The following is a 16,768-nucleotide window of genomic DNA, read 5'->3' on the forward strand; positions in this document are numbered from 1 at the left end:
CATCATGCCCTTCCTCATCTCAGGTTTTACATATGCTGTTATGTCTATTTAAACTATTCTTCCTCAACTTTTTGCACACCTGTCTCCTTCTCATGGTTAAAGTCTCAAAATAAATAATCTTAATACACCACTGATTTACTTTATAGCATCTAAACAATAAGATGCTTGCAAGTTGTGACGTTTAAATATTGTCTGCTTTTCTCCCCCAGTGGATTGTAAGCTTCACAAAGGCTTGTTCACTCTGGTATCTCTAACACCTCATGTTGGTTGTCTTGTTCACTCTAGCATCTCTAATGCCTCACATAGTAGACACTCAATAAATAGCTGCTAAATAAATGTAAAGAATAAATATTTTTGTTTCTAATTCTGAGTTCTAGAAAGCTTAACTGGCTTTCAGAGTGAGAAAGTTCTCAAAAGAAATGGAGTACATTTCAAAGAAGAGGTATAAACTACACTCTTTAAAGAGATACGTGACTTAAGTGGGCTATCAGAGCTACTGCCAAGTGCTTATATTACTATTGACTATAATAAAAACTTTGGAAACTATGTTAATACTGCTATGTAAGATTATCAATAATTAAATGCCAACAATGCAATTAAACATACCTTATAAGCCATTTCTACTGCTTCCTTTAAGGTCTTATCCTTATGAACTTCCAATTTATTTTCCATCATTACTTGTTTCACAGGATGCAAACAGAATAATTTTATCTAGAAAATGTAAATGTAAAATATCATCATCAACTCAATAGGTCATGAGTCAAAGCTTAATTCTTTTATAGACAATATTTTTTCCTAATAGTCAAAATAATTATAATTTTCAAAAAACGTAATTGGAATCATTCTCTCTCATGTCTATTCTTCTCACTTAATAATCAATTCTATGTCTCATGGTATAAAAAATACAAAATCATTAATTTTAACAATTGTATGTTTCTTGATAAGCATGTATCACAATTTATGTAATCATTCGCCTACTGATATACATTCAAGTTGTTTCCAATTTTTCTCTAGTTGTGCGTGGAGAATGTACTTGTGGTCCAAATTTTTACATCTGTAATTATCTTATTAGGTAATATTTTCTTAAGAGAATTATATAAAAGACTGCTTAAGACTCTTGATAAATTCTACTCAAATTTCTATGCAGAAAGCTTTATCAATTTTTGTAGCAGAATGTGACAATGTTCATCTCACTGTCACCTCACCAGCACTTAGTATCACCACATTAGTTTTTTATGCATGAAATAAAATCACCTTACCTCAGTAGTATAGCTGGTTACGCTGTTTAGTGATCATGACAGCGTAACTGTCTACAGCATCAACCCAATGAGTTAGTTATGAGAATTGCAGTTAAGCAAAGTTCAATAGCACTTTTTAATTAAAAGTAAAATTATGAAATCAAACCTTGCACGTATTACGCTCAATTTCTCGTTGCCTCTTTTCTTGTTCTTCCAATTCTCTCTCTCTCTGCACCAAGTTTTTAATATGTTCTGGATATTCATCTACTTCTAGAAATTCTATTAATAGTAAAAACAGGGTAAGACAGTACCACTGAGATTGAGCTTCTTTAATTTTGCTCTACCATATTCCCACAGTATATACTTCTACTATAGCTGTTATCAAAATACATCTCAATTACATCACTCTCTCAGCTTGGAACAGGAGCTTCTTCCAGACAAGAGTGAAGAGGTAGTTGATAATGACACATGGTTAGGTCTCAAAAAAGCCATATATTTGTCTGTATAGCTCTTGGCTCCAGACAACTGTAGAATGGAAATTAGTAAGATGTTTAGAATGAAAAAGTCTCCCTTACACTTGAAAATAAAGGCACTTCTGATTTCAAATAGTGCTATCACCATCAAATTGTGTGACCTTTGGCAAGTTTTTCTCCAGACCTTGGTTTCTTCAGTTTATTAACAGCACCTACCACATAGAATTACCACCTGGGATATAATGAAATGTAATAATACGTGTTGATGCTGCTACTACTACAAATGCTATTTATTTGTTTATTATTATTATTCACTAATACGATTTTTCCTTTGTTCTCAAAGCAGTCTTTTAGCTGTCTTCTAATCAAAGAACTTCAGATGTAACTCAAAGTACTAAAAGTGACAATATGAGATTATGACACTGTTTAATAAAGCCAATGATCGTTAGGCGTTAAATGGTGAGAACAACTTATATTAAAAAAAAATCATGCCTCTGTGAAAGTTAAAAATTCACTATTTTTTGAAATGAGCTCTAATTTTAAAAACATTCCATATCATACATACAGTATCATACATACAGTGCCCCCTGGTGCTTGATCACAAAACTAGAGTGATGGTGGGGTGGGCAGAGGATAAAGGAATGCTGTTATTGCACTACTGGAAATATCTGAAATGCTGGGTGTCACAGAGTACATATAAACTACAGTCCTGGCTCTGCCTCCAGGTAGCTCTGACCTTGGACAAGTTACTCTTTAGGGTATAGTTTCTTTATCTGTAAAGTAAGAATGATTACTTCTACTCTGAAACCTCTGTTCGGAAATGACTTGTTATAATTTCTTTTTTCTTCCCTAAAACTATACGGTAAATAATTAAATAGCCCCTATATGACAGACCTTGGATTATATCATTGGTGAAAAGATAAATAAGTTCTAACCCTTGCACCAACTGAATTCACAATCTGATGAGGGTTTACAAAAATGTAAGCAAAAACATTAGACTGCTTAAAATAGATTTTACTCATAGTATGGCAGTTTGTAAACAAAGAAAATATGTTGAAATCAAAGATAATGATTATATTAATTATGAAAAGAATATGAGCATCACCTGTGTATATATCTGCATGTATACACACACATATCCCTATTTGCAAATGCTGCTTTTGTCAGAATCAGAGTCAGCAAGGAAACACAAGAACTGCGGTTTTTCTTTTTAAGAACTGCAATTTTTTAAAGTAATAATTACAGAAAAAAAGGGGCAAGTCCACATGGATGGATGGAAATACATATTTACATAAAGGATTATTTTTAGGATTCTTAATAAAATTAAAATCTAATAAAGGATGCATACTCAACTCATAAAACTTTATTCCTTTTTAAGCAAATAAGCAAGGATATTTAACTCTAGTTCTTAAGAACATTTCTAGAGCAGCAAGCTGGAAGTGTACTTTATCTACAGTTCTCATTCAAAGCCTTTAGATATTAAAATAACCAAAAAGCTTATAATAGAAAAAAAGCAATTTAATAACTAAATTTGAATTTTTATTATGTACTAGACACGGTGCTAAATGCTTACAATTTTATCTCATTTAATTTTTTATAACAATCCTATAAAAAACTATAATTATTCCCATTTTACATATGCAGACAGTAAGATTTAGAAAAGTTAAATAACTTTCTCTGGGACATGCAGCTAGTGAGCTATGACTGCTACACAGATCTGGGGGTTATCATCACTGCACCAAACTACATATAATACAATCTTACTGCAAATATAGATCCAATTTATATAATGCAGAGTATATTAAAAAACAGTTCAACTCTTTTCCAAGTGTTTTTACCAGTTGGTATTATCTCATAATAGTCTTTATAATAAATTCTTCTAGGCATAAAAAAATTTAATTATCCTATCATTTAAAAGTACCTATCTTGTTTTGTAAAACTTGCAAAAAAAATTAGTTGATAATACAGAGTAAAATCAAGTAACCATATGTAAACATACTTGCATTTCTTGCTGGATCCTTCAGTCTGTATATCAGCATATATGCATTTGTGGAGCTAGTAGAAATAAAAAAGATTAATGGGGATAAAAAGCAGATTGTAAATATTCCACTTTCCTAGCATTAAATATTTTTTTAGATAGTAGCTTTTTGTTGTTTCAAACAATTAGAAAATCATGTAACTGTTCTTGGACAGGTTCAAATTGAAAACATTCTAGGAAAAAAAGGAGACTCTATTCTGCTTTTACTGACATATTAATGAGAAAATTCCCTATCTTCTCTTGGTAACAACATAGTAAAATCTTCAAAACACCTGTGTCCTAGAAGGACTACTACAGTTAAGCCAAGAGTTAGCAAATTTTCTCAAGAAAGGGCCGGACAGTAAAAGCGTTGGGCTTTGTGGGCTGGATGGTCTGTGCCGTCACAGCGGGAAGATCAGCACACATACTTCAGCAGATGAGTATGGTGGTGCTCCAATATAATTTCCTTTCCAAAAGCTGGGGGCAGGCTGAATTTGGCCCATAGGTTATAATTTGCTGACCCCTTGGTGAAATCTTTTTAATGGCAAAAAATGTTAAAAAGCTGTAATTAATTCTAATTTATAAACACTAAAAATTAGGAAGTTATTTACCTCGCAAAAGCACTGGAGTAATATCCTCTGCTTCCTGAAGATCCACCGTGTGTTTTCTTAATGTCCTCTTGTGTTATCTGAAAAGTTGTTACATTACTTGCTTTTTTGGGTAAAGTCTATAACACCATTACCTTTATGTCAATATGAAACCCAAGTTTCAACCTCAGAGTTGAACGGACCACATAGATAGCAAGTCACAAATGAGATCATAATCAGTGCTGCTAACGGCTGATCTGCTCCAGTGAGTGCTCTTTAATAGGAAGCCCACCAGGGCAAGAAGAAAACCGGGGGTCTACCTCTGCAAACATTCAGCGAGCCCAAAACAAAACAAAACAAAGAAATAACAACAATAAACAAAAGAAATTTACTGACAGCAAAAACAAAAGACGTGGCATGTGTCTTAAAATGCTTCACTGGACAGACTGAGTCTCCCATTTTTAATAAACCCTGCTGTTGATAAGAAACATACTCCTGTCTTTCAGAATAATAATCTTAAAAAAAAAAAAACCCTCCTTACCCTGCTGACATGTTGATCATTGAAGCTGTACCACTGCTCATCACTGAATGACTTTATACAAGCATAATAATGACCACCAGCAGCACTCCCTGAATGAACCATAACGGAGAAGAGCTCATAGATCAAGGAACTCTAAGGAAAAAAAATTAAAGTAACTCAGAGCAGAGGAAAAAGCACAAAGCCCTTATTTGTATATTTCATATTTTCTTCTAAAACTTAGTGAAGGAACATGTTAATTGTCCTATGTATTTACTGTAGGTCAACTTTCTCTAAGATGATTAAAATAGTAATTCACCACATAATTTTATACACCACAAGTTTCATTCAGTGTATTCCTTCCCATTTTAATTAGGCTTTAACCTCTAGAACTATGCATATCTGAAATATAAATTTATATATTTATATAAAAAATAATAGACTGAAATTTTAGAAGCAGGTGCTAAACATGAGACTGTTCTGATATGCACATCAAAAGCAATCAATCCCAAATAACATTTTAAAAAATTCAAATAAGACTCTACTTTCTTTATAAATGAGCTGAGGTATATAATGATTCAAATATCTTCTAATATATTTATATAATATCTGTGATTTAGTGATCTATCGATTTGGTATCTCTCAGGTATGCAGAGCTGGTTCAACATCAGAAAATCAACATATGTAACCAAGGCTAAAGAAGAAAAATTACATGATCAATTGAACCAGAAAAAACATCTGACAAAATCCAACCTCATTCATGATAAAGATTCTCAACAAACTAGGAAGAGAGGAACCTTCTAAACTTGATATAGAACATCTATAAAAAAAACCTAGAGCCAACATCATACTTAATCATGAGAGACTGTACACTTTCCTCCTAAGATTGCAAATAAGGCAAGAATGTCCCCTCTCACTACTCCTTATTCAACATTGTATAGGAAGTCCTATCCAGTGGAATAAGAAAAAAAAAAAAAAAAGACAGACAATTGTCTCTGTAGAAAAATAGGCAGAGGGTTGGATTTGGTTTCTGAGCCACAGTTTGCCAATCTTTGCTTGAAAGCAATGTTCCTTATACTAAGTTATAAGGTATCCACTACATTATTCATCATGTAGCAATTCATATTCATCTATCTGCCCTGAAAAAAACCAGATAATTTTAAAAGGTAAAGGATACTAGAGATGGTGGTAAGAATAATGGTCTTGGTCTAAAAAACAGATTTATGCAAGTGAAACTCCATTCTTGAATATTGCCTAAAAAATCTATATTTAATATGACTGTGTAAGACTTGAGCTAGAGATCAGTCTTCACGCTGGTGATTTATCCACACCAAGACATGCTCAAGACATTTGATCTCTAATTCTCCCCTCAGTAAAGCAAATTATACAAATGTGAAAGAAATGGTTTGATAAGATCTTAAAAATCACTGAAATAGCAACAAAAAATATTCTTTCATAGATATTATCCACTCTTGCAGTTTTCAAATTATAATCCATGGAACTGTATCGTTTTTTGAAGTCTCTTATAAGGGGGCTGTCATGGGGAAGGGGATGGACACTGAGGGGACCCCTAGCTAAATTTAGATGAGCTCTATTATTAACTGTTTCATAAAGGGTACCATAGCTAGAATTTTTAAAATTAACAGATCTAGTTTAATGCTTTCATTTTACTACATGAGAAAACCCTGATATAAGATTTAGAGGCCTGCTGCAACTTTCAAGGCAGAAATGATTTCCTGACTACTAGGCACCCTTTCCACACCACCACCCAGTTTGCTTCATAGTTTACAGATCAGCCTCTCAGAAATTAATGCTCCCAGCTTTAAGTGTTTTTACCTAAAGTTTAATTATGACCACATATATGTCTAAGAATAACAGCAGTTAAACTTCTTTTAAAGAGAACTTTATTGGTTACAATAGCTATAGAATTATATATCAGCTCAGAGATTACTTTATTTATTCTCTTTCAACTGAAAACCACAAACTATAAAAAGTACCTTTTCAAGTCCAGGTTTTGAAGTCTTTTCAGTTCCACTATTGCTTTCAAGGCAGATCCCTTCATCAACACCATCATCATTGGAGAAGTCATTGCTCATCTGATCACTGTGACAACTGCCTTCATTTTCTGCTCCACTGTCAGTGCAACTTTCAGTCTGAGGAGATTTCTTAATAAAACAAAATTATCTTACAATTATAAGCTAATTAAAGGGAAAATATAAAACTTTTAATCTATATGCTGCTTTTTCACATAATTTAAGATGCTATTGTTAATTAAAATGCTTACTTTAAACAAATTTATTTTCTCTTAAAAAGTGAGACCTTAAATAAAATTAAACAAAAAGTGTATTTTAAAAGCGTATCTACTAATATCCTTAAAGTTCTAACATAACAAATTAGTTACTCAGAATTCTATTAAACTCTATTAATGTTTACAGTTGCAAAGTCACAATATAAAATTACCATTTCTTTCATCAAAATTCATAAAAGCAGAGAACTTAAGCTCCAAAATGAGCTTCTGTGTTCTCAAATTCCAAAAGAATATCATCTTTTCTTTTTTTCTGATTAAAAACATCATCTCATTTCCTGAAGAAAAAGTTCAATTCAGTTAATCACTATGCTAGGTTTTACAGACAATTGGAAAGAAAAACAAGACACTGTATCTATCCCCAAGAATTTTATATTCCAGTTACAGCAGGTGAAAATGTAACAACAGTAAATCATACTTTCCTATGCTTTTATAATTTTTAAATCTCTTTCATGCAAATTGAATTTGAAGAATTCTACTTCCTAGAAATCCTCACTCTTTCCCCTTTTTTAAAAAATGTTTTAAATATGTACCTAAAGTTTTTTTATTTAAATAGTTTGAAAATTCTTCTCTAAGATGTAGGCACTTGATATGTTTAAGGCATCGCATAGAAGTTCCTGAATTAACCAAGCAGTATGTAATAAGTACCAATTTTTTGCCAAGAACTTTGTTGTAAGTACTGTATCTAAATATACAGTCTTCATCCCTCAAGAAAGTTTGAATCAAGGAAAAATGCAGCTGGAAACCAACTTGAGAACTGTACACGAAGTCCAAAGAGATCATTCCTGTAATTCCTTTTAACTAAGCGAGAACATTTTCTCTTCTCTTCTCCCATAAAAATGGACCTAGAGCTTTCTAAAAGTTCCTTTCCAACTTTATATCTGTTTTCTTTCCTTCGGAAATCCTTTTCTTTGTAAGAAATACATTAGAGATATACAGAAGGCCAATTTGACACTGATCTCTGAGTAGGAATCTCCTTTGAAAGTCTGATATACTTGGGGTAGATTTCCTAGTGTTTGAGATATTTCAGATTAAGTCTTTCAAAATGTTACCTGGTCACAGGTATCATTCAATAAACATTTACTTTATCTATGGTACTCACTTATAAAAGCTATGAAAAGTAATTACCATCCTTACTTTACAGACAAGGAAATTGAGGTTCAGAAAACATTTGCATCTTAGTACTTAAGAGGATAAATAAAACTTGAGAATGTTTAAAATTATTTTTGCGCTTCTAGGAAAAGGCATTTTTAACTATAGTGATGAATTCCAATCAGAAAAAATGCTTCAAGGCAGTTTGAGAATAAGAAAGATATATCACTCCGTAACAACTATGTTAAGTGATTGTAAATACTTCCAATAATTAAGTCAGAAGAGTTTCCAAAAGAATAGAGTGGGACACCATGAATCCTTTACTGGATAAGGATAGAGGAACCAACGTATTTGGGGAGGTCCATGAGTGGAAGAAATTAATGAGCATTATCTGTGTCCTTCAAAGTCCCATTCTCAAACTATATTTAAATACTTTAAAAGTTTTTATGGAAAAAGTTTTAATTTAAAAAACTAATTAAAAAAGAAACACGGAAAAATACCTTTATTATCTAGTTTTCCAATCTAGCCAGTTTAAGAGCTGGTAAATCTTAAGTGAGAATAACCCAGAAACTTTAATGCTTGAAAACGACACTAAGACAAACACAAAAAATTAAGGCTATCCTACCTCAGTTTGTTTGCTCATTCAGTGTATTTGTTCTGTGTTTATTATGTACCAGAAACACAAGTGCGTATCTTTAGATTGGTTTGTTTCAGTAACTAAGAATGTTGTAAAACATAAGATTATCCCACAAATTAAAGAAATAATTCCAGAGTTTGAGATCCTTTTTGTCTTTCAAAGAATATTTTAAGTTACTCTGATCAAAGAAAAATATTTGAAGTATAATTTACAAATATTTACCTCATCTTCAACATCAATAAATGTACTCATATCTAGCTCCTCAGGAAATGTCATCCGGTCATTCAGTTTAATCCTGTGCATGGTTGTATAATCAAAATCAAACCTTTTCAATTGTAAGGTCAGCAGATAAGGGAAATGCAAAAACCGAAGACCCTAAGAAAAATGAGGGGGGGAACCTATTAAATATTGAATATTATCTCTGATAATTAAGTATTAATTTTTACATGGCATCTACCTTTCGTGCATCACATTTCTTCTTACAACGTTCACAAAAATACTGATTTGGGCCATCCAGGATCTCTGGCTGAATAAATGCATGCAATGCTTCCTCCTAGTCAGAAAAAAAAAAAATTATTCTATAATTATTTAAAAGTAGCATGTTAATGACAAAACCCTGAATATAGAAACATTGCAGTTACCAAAATACTTTTAAGTAAAATGGATAGAAAATTGGGGACTCAAAATGCAAAACTGGAAAAAAAAAAAGAATCAACAGCAAAATAATGTTATCAATATAAAATCTGAGCAAAAAATTACTTTATTCCATTCTGTATGAGCTCTGCTTTTCCTAGTATTGCATAAGACACTTAGTCATTTCTACCTTATTATCACAGACTTTATTTACCCTGTAGTTTTGGGCTAAATAATCTAACAGAAATCCTTAGTCTTTAGATTAAAAAAGTAATTCCTCATGTCTTAGAAAAGCAGTTGCATGTATCAAGTTATCCTTCTTGTAAAAGGAGACAATTTTAAACCGTACAGTAACACAGTACTCTGAAGAATTCATACCATCTGTACTTATAAAAAATCTAATAATCATCCTTAATCACTACATTTAGGGTCAGTCAGTAATCCATTGTACTAATTTTAAAGATTGAAAACCACTGCGTAAACTTCTCTGCCTGTCAGATACTGTTCCATTTGAAAATGTATTATGAGAACTCCTGGACTGTTCACCTCATGGAACCATGTAGTTCTATTTTCTCCACACAGTCTTTTAAGACAGAAGCAAGAAACTAGTATGAATATTGTTGAAGAATTGGTGGGCATAAAATTAATTTTTACTTTAATTTTTCACCACAGATTTTTTTTGCAATTAAAAAATACTTAACACAACGTATGAGACTGGACTGCACAATCTTAAATTTCATTTGATGTCATCACTTTTCTTTACACACAGTCTAAGCAGAACTACTGACAGTATTTATTACATATAAAAAATCGAATCATTAAGACAAACAAAATATCCTCAAAAAAATTTTTAAAAATAAGAAAAAATTGCTCCTCAAAAGATAAAGGAGCTTGATCTGGCAAAATAGACTTAGTTATAAAATAGCTAGCAAGGTATATAAAAACTACTAACCACATATTGCTTGGTATAGCTCATTTTAGAATAAGATAAAAAAATATGAAAAAAATATACAAAATGCTTCTAACTTCATCCATCTCCTGATTTGTCCTCAGAACACAAGGAAGTACCAATGGGGTGGGGGTGGGGGTCAAATATCTGTTTTTTTCCCCCACATAACCAAGCACTTTACAGGACACCATAGGAAAGAACAAATTTTTTCCCCTTTAAAGCATATTTTAAGCATGAAAAAGGCAAATCCTGTAAAGACACGAGAAAAAAAGCTTTAAGAGAAATCGTATCTATAGTTTAACATAGACTGATACCAAATCAGTCAAGCTTTCCAAATGGAAATTGAACTGGTAAAACACCCAGCATCTTAAAAAAGGGGGGGTGGAGGGAAGGTAAGGGGGGACAGTGAGAAAATTAAGTAACTCAAATTCTACTTTACTAAACTAAGCTATGTCTTGATCTCCAGCTTATAGTTATGGCCAGAGCTTTTTTTTTTTTAACTTAAAACTTGGAAAACAGTTTAAAGAACAGAAAATTTTCTTAAACTCTTTACTCAGACTCACCAACTTTTAACATTTTGCTACCTTTATTTATTTTCCCACCCACACGCACATTATGTGTTTTTCTGAACTACTTGAGAATAGGTTCACAGATGCTTTTTCCTCTTAATACTTTAATGTGACTTTTTAAGAAAAAGGACATTCTTACATAAACAGAAGAATTATTAAGCTCTGGAAAATTTAATATTGGTAAAGTACTTTTGCCAGTCCATATTCCAGTTCTGTCAATTACCCTAATAATTTCCTTTATAGTGTTTCTCCCCATCCAGTACAGAATCGAACACAGGATTACAGATTACATCTGGCTGGCTGTCTCTTTCAGATTCATTTTTTTGGGAACAGTTCCAAAGCCTTTCTTTCATGACATTTATCATTTTTGAAGAGGCTGGTTATTTTACAAAATGCTCTGTAATTTGGGTTTGTCTGATGTTCCTCACGGTTACATACATTCCTTACTAGACTACTACCTAAGTAATGATGTGTTGTTCTAAGGGCACCACAGTCAAAGGGCATGGTATCCCTAACATCTTTACTGGCGGTACTAACTTCAATCACCTGGTCAAGGTGTTGTCCAGGTTTTCTACTATATGGTTATCTGTCCCTCTTAGAGCCAGTAAGCAATTTGTAAGGAGACACTTGGAGACTATAAAAAGTACTGAGCGTTAACATACTTTCTCTAGTTTAGTATCCACTATTGGATTCTTGCTTAAACCAAATTTTAATATGTTTATGAGCCAATTTGAAAATCTTTTACTTTTAATAGGCAATTTAAGCCCACCTATATTTAATATGACTGGTTTTATTTCATCTCAGATACTACTGTATATTTTAATTACTCTATTAAGTAATATTTACCATTCTTTTTTCTACATGGGGTGTTTTCTTTGCTTATTTTTCACATTTTCTTTTGGTATTTAGGAAGGCTAGTAATCTTGTTCTAGTGCATTTATATGTATTTTGTAAGTGCCCTTTACCCATCCCCCTGCTTTCCTTATTCAAGCTTTTAGCATCTGGATTTTAAATATCCTTGGTCTCTCACCTATTTAACAGTCTATAATCTCATTCTACTTTCCCTTCTCACCCTCTTCTCCTTTTTTAAGAGTGGGATTTCTTGTACTCTGTCTAACATATAACATTTCATACTTCTACCCATGTCCCCATCCTTGTTGTTTTATATAGTCCTTAATTTTACAGTTAAATATATTGAATGGCTCACAGTCCTTTTGCTGAAGCTTCCCCAGTGATCTCTTGGTTGGATGGAGCTCATCTTCTAATAAACTTAAGAAGGGCTTATGGATACAATACTCAATGAATTCTTTAATATTTAAAAACTGACTTTCTATTGCCATAGTAATTAAAGAAAAATTTGGCTGGATATCAAATCCTTGGCCTGTACTTTGTTTTCTTGAGTTTCTTTAAATTGCTATTCTCTTGCCATGATTTGCATGTTGCTCTTCAAAAAAAAAAAAGGTATGATGCCAGCCCAATTTATCCTTCAAGTTTAACAGCTTACAAAAATATGTCTCAGAGTTGATCATTCCAGGTCCATATTTCCAGGTACACTGTTGAGTCCTTCAAAAGACAGATTTAAATTTCCCCTATTTCCAGAAAGTTTTCCTGGATTATAGTTTACAAGTTTTGTTCTACTGTGTTTTTATTCCTCACAGACTCCAATTTTGTTGGACTTCCTTTGCTAGTCTTCCCTTTCAATCACTTTCTCTGAGATTCTAATTTTTACTTCTTTATCTCATTTTCACTCTATGTTCTCCCTTAGATTTTCATTTCATTCTATTTTCTCGTGAGCATTTTATAATTTACTATTCATTTCTAACGAAGTTTGCCCCTTTCTTCAATTTCTGTCCCAAGTTTGATCAGCTTGCATTGTATTTTCTTATTTTTAAAAAAAATCCATTTCTCTCCTTAAATTTATGGATACGAAGTTTTGTTTTGTTTTGTTTTGTTTTTTGAGAACACTTAATTTAGTCTAGAGTACTGTGTTACAGTATCTTACTTTGTGGTTATTTTTCTGAGGTTTTCTTTTTTGTGGTTGTAGGTATATAGATTTTCACCAGCTGAAATGATTTAATACATATTTTCTTGTTTTCTTCCAATAGTAGTGCCCTGGAAGTTTGACTTTTCCCCCTAGTGGATAGCATTCTTTAGTTCATGAGTATTTTCTGTCAACTTAGTGAAGTGTAGTTTCTTGAATGGGTAATGGGAAAAAAAAGACTTTGGTGACTTCCTTCATTTTGCAGGACACTTTACTTTTCTCTTCTCATTTTCTCCTCACTGCTGTGACTCGGAGACATCATCTTTCTTTATCTCCTTTTCCAGAAGCAAAAGTCCTCCAACGTTGCCACTTCTAATTCTGCTCACTCTAAAACTCCTTCCCTGTAGCTGCTGCTATAAACTGCCAAGTCCCAGGCTGTGTTCACTGTTTTGACACATTCTCTTTTTGAGGATGATTTTGTCTTCATTTTGCTTAAGTCTTTCAATCCCCTCTCCTCTACTTCATAGTCTCTAAAGTGTCCCACTCCATACTCTTCACATATACAGACTAGCAGTAGCAGTGGAAGCTCTGTTGGAACTTGATTATTTTGCTACTTTTGGGTAATTCAAAGTTTATGGTATTCTGTCTTTCAGCAACGCAGAAGCTACGGGTTAGTTGCGTTTAATTTCTGTTCCTTTTAGTCTATGGTTCTGGGAGAATATGTGGAGATACACAGATTCAGGTAGTCACCATTACCCTTTAGACTCAGAAGTCAGTTAAAGCTATACAAATAATTTTCTTTAGCTTTCTATTCATTTTTCAAAAAGTTACCACAATAACTATAAATAAAATTAGTCAGTTACAAAAGTTAGCTTCAATTCATCCATTCATTCAACAAATAAATTATGTAAATGATGGGCTAATGTGGTTATATACATTTATCTCCACTTAATGTGATGTACAAGATAATTAAAAGTCATGCCAAACCATATTTTACATATTAAAAAATGTTATGTATTACATAAATGGAACAAATTATTATAAACATTGTGCTATTATTAATACACACACACAAAAACTGTACTGCTTACCATGAGCTGTCCTCTTGAATATGTTACATTATTCTTTTATCATATTTCCAAACTAATTTTGAGTTGACTGTGATTGTTTTTCATCATTCCAGAGTGAAGATAATAGTTTTATTTTCTAGAGCTTATACCTCATTTATTATACAAAATGTCATTTTGCACAGTTTTTGAGACTCTGTAATTTTCAGAGTTCAAAAGAGAACATAGAGGACTTAACATCCTTAGTTCTCTGAATAAAAAACTACGGAAAATCTAGGTACAGTCCAATCAAAAGACAGAAACAAGGAATGGTATTGTCTATAAATTCTATCTTGCTCTCTTTTTGTTTTTTTTTTACTCAACCTATATACAAAAATTTTCTCCATCATTCAATGTCAGTTTTATTTTGAATAAAGAAATGTATGCTAAAATATGACACTTTATTTTTCAGACTAAACCATAAAAGATAAATTAGAACCATCACAGATAACTATTTCTAGTGGATTTGATGTTTTAGCCATTCTGTGCTATTGATATATAGTAACATGTCTTCCTTACAGATATATTCAGTTGTCTTTCCCAGAATATATACTTTAAGTTTTGTTTTTAACTAGGAAAAGGACTCTACTTTTACCTAAACCATCTACTTTTAATTGCTATTTTTGAAATAACTAAAGATCCATATATAATTGTAAGAAATACAGAGCCCTTGTGTATTTTGCCAATTGGTAACATTTTACAAAACTATGGTATAATATGACAACAAGGACACTGACATTGATAAAAAACCAAGACATTTACCTAAACAAAACAAAACAAAGCTTTAGAACTAATAATTGGTTTAGATGGTAACAGGTTATAACATAAACAAATAAAAATCAATTGTATTTCAAATCATTCCAATTTTCTCAGTTTCAGTGTACTCATTTATCTGTACATATGCATGTAATAAGTTCTATTACCTGCAAAGGCTCATGTATCCACCACCACAGTCAACAGACTGAACAGTTTCTACACCACAAGGATCCCTCATGTTGTTCTTTTATAGTAACCACTTATCCGTCCTTCCCTACCCTCACCAAATCTATAAGCTCTGGCAATGATTAATCTGTTCCCCAGTTCTAAAATTTTGTTGTTATCAAAAATGTTAATATAAATGGAGTCATATGTAACCTTTTGAGACTGTTTTTTGTCACTCAGCACAACTCCCTGCAATTTCATTCTGGTTTCTTTGTGTATCAGTAGTTTGTTCCTTTTTATTGCATTCTATGGTTTGTACGTACTACAGTTTGTTAAACCATTCACTTGCTGAGGGACATCTAAGCTGATTCCAGTTTGCAGATATTAAAAATAAAGACACCGTGAACATTTGTATACAGGTATGTTTTCATTTCTCTGGGATAAATAACCAAGAGTACAACTGCTGGAGGTAATGGTAATTTTTTGTTTTGTTTTACAAGAAACTGCCTCTAACTTTTCACATTCCCACTAAAACATGTGAGTGATCCAGTTTCTTCACATTGTTGCCAGCTTTTTGCACTGCCATTATTTTTTATTTTAGCCATTCTGTTGGTAGAGTGTTATCTTCATTATTGGTTTGAAATTTGCATTTCCCTAGTGATGCTGAACATCTTTTCCTGTATTTATTTAACATCTGCATGTCATCTTCAATGAAATGTTGTGTATGTCTTTTGTCAATTGTCTAAATGGACTGTTTAGATGTTTTGAGACATCTTTGTTACATAGTCCAGATAGTAGTCCTTTGTCAGATTTGTGGTTTCCTAGGTATGTTTACCCAGTCTGTAGCTTTTCTTTTTATCTTCTTCATATGGGCTTTCAAAGAGCAACTGTTTTTTAAATTTTGATGAGATACAACTTATCAATTTGTCCCTTTGTAGATTGTACTTTTTGGTATCAAATCTAAGAACTCAGTGTTCAACCCTAGATCTAGAGGATTCCTTCCTATGTTTTCTTTCTAAAAGTTCAAAACTTTATTTTATGTTTAATGTTTTGAGATACATTTTGAGTTAATTTTTTTACAAGCTATGAGGTTTAAATAGAGGTTCATTTTTGTGTAAATGATGTCCAATTGTTTTAACATCATTTGTTGAAAAGACTATCCTTCCTCCGTTGAATTGCACTGTGCCTTTCTAAAAAGTTACCTGGGCATATTTGTGTAGATCTATTTCTGAATTTTCCATTCTGTTCCATTGAGCTATTTGTCTATTCCTCCAATACCATACAGCCTTGATTACCATCGCTAAAAGTCTCGAAATCAAGTAGACTCATTTCTTCTACTTTATTCTTCTTTTTCCAAAATTATTTTAGCTATTCAATTTTTTATGAGTTTTGAAAATCTTGTCATATAATTTGAGGTAGAACTCACATCTTTACAATGTGAATCTTCCAGTCCATGAGCAGTTTGTCTCTCCATTTATTTAAATATTTTTTCAGAATTTATAGTTTCCATCATATAGATCTAATCCATATTTAGTTAGATTTACACCTAAGGGTTTTTTTTCCTGCAACTATAAACTGTACTGTACTTTAAATTTCACTTTCTATATGTTTTTTGCTAGTATTTTGAAATACATTTGATTTTTATTTGTTTATGTTATAACCTGTACCCATCTAAACTCATTTATTAGTTCTAAAGCTTTGTTTTGTTTTGTTTAGTTTAGGTAAATGTCTTGTTTTTTTCTA

General features: G+C 32.2%; 1 protein-coding gene across 2 annotated transcripts in view; it reads right to left on the reverse strand.

Moving 5' to 3' along the window:
- The window catches only part of USP47 (ubiquitin specific peptidase 47), a 113,910-nt gene that overhangs the window by 21,761 nt on the left and 75,381 nt on the right, over nucleotides 1-16,768 (reverse strand). For both annotated transcript variants that reach the window (XM_074372387.1, XM_074372388.1), the window contains 8 exons: nucleotides 9,324-9,419; nucleotides 9,089-9,241; nucleotides 6,830-6,997; nucleotides 4,857-4,988; nucleotides 4,340-4,416; nucleotides 3,711-3,766; nucleotides 1,405-1,517; nucleotides 607-711 (listed from right to left, as the gene is read on the reverse strand). In XM_074372387.1, coding sequence (XP_074228488.1) covers nucleotides 607-711; nucleotides 1,405-1,517; nucleotides 3,711-3,766; nucleotides 4,340-4,416; nucleotides 4,857-4,988; nucleotides 6,830-6,997; nucleotides 9,089-9,241; nucleotides 9,324-9,419 — 900 coding nt within the window. The remainder of the gene's footprint in view (nucleotides 1-606; nucleotides 712-1,404; nucleotides 1,518-3,710; nucleotides 3,767-4,339; nucleotides 4,417-4,856; nucleotides 4,989-6,829; nucleotides 6,998-9,088; nucleotides 9,242-9,323; nucleotides 9,420-16,768) is intronic.

Source organism: Camelus bactrianus, chromosome 10 (genome assembly GCF_048773025.1).
Source record: "Camelus bactrianus isolate YW-2024 breed Bactrian camel chromosome 10, ASM4877302v1, whole genome shotgun sequence".
In the NCBI taxonomy this organism is placed as follows: domain Eukaryota; kingdom Metazoa; phylum Chordata; class Mammalia; order Artiodactyla; family Camelidae; genus Camelus; species Camelus bactrianus.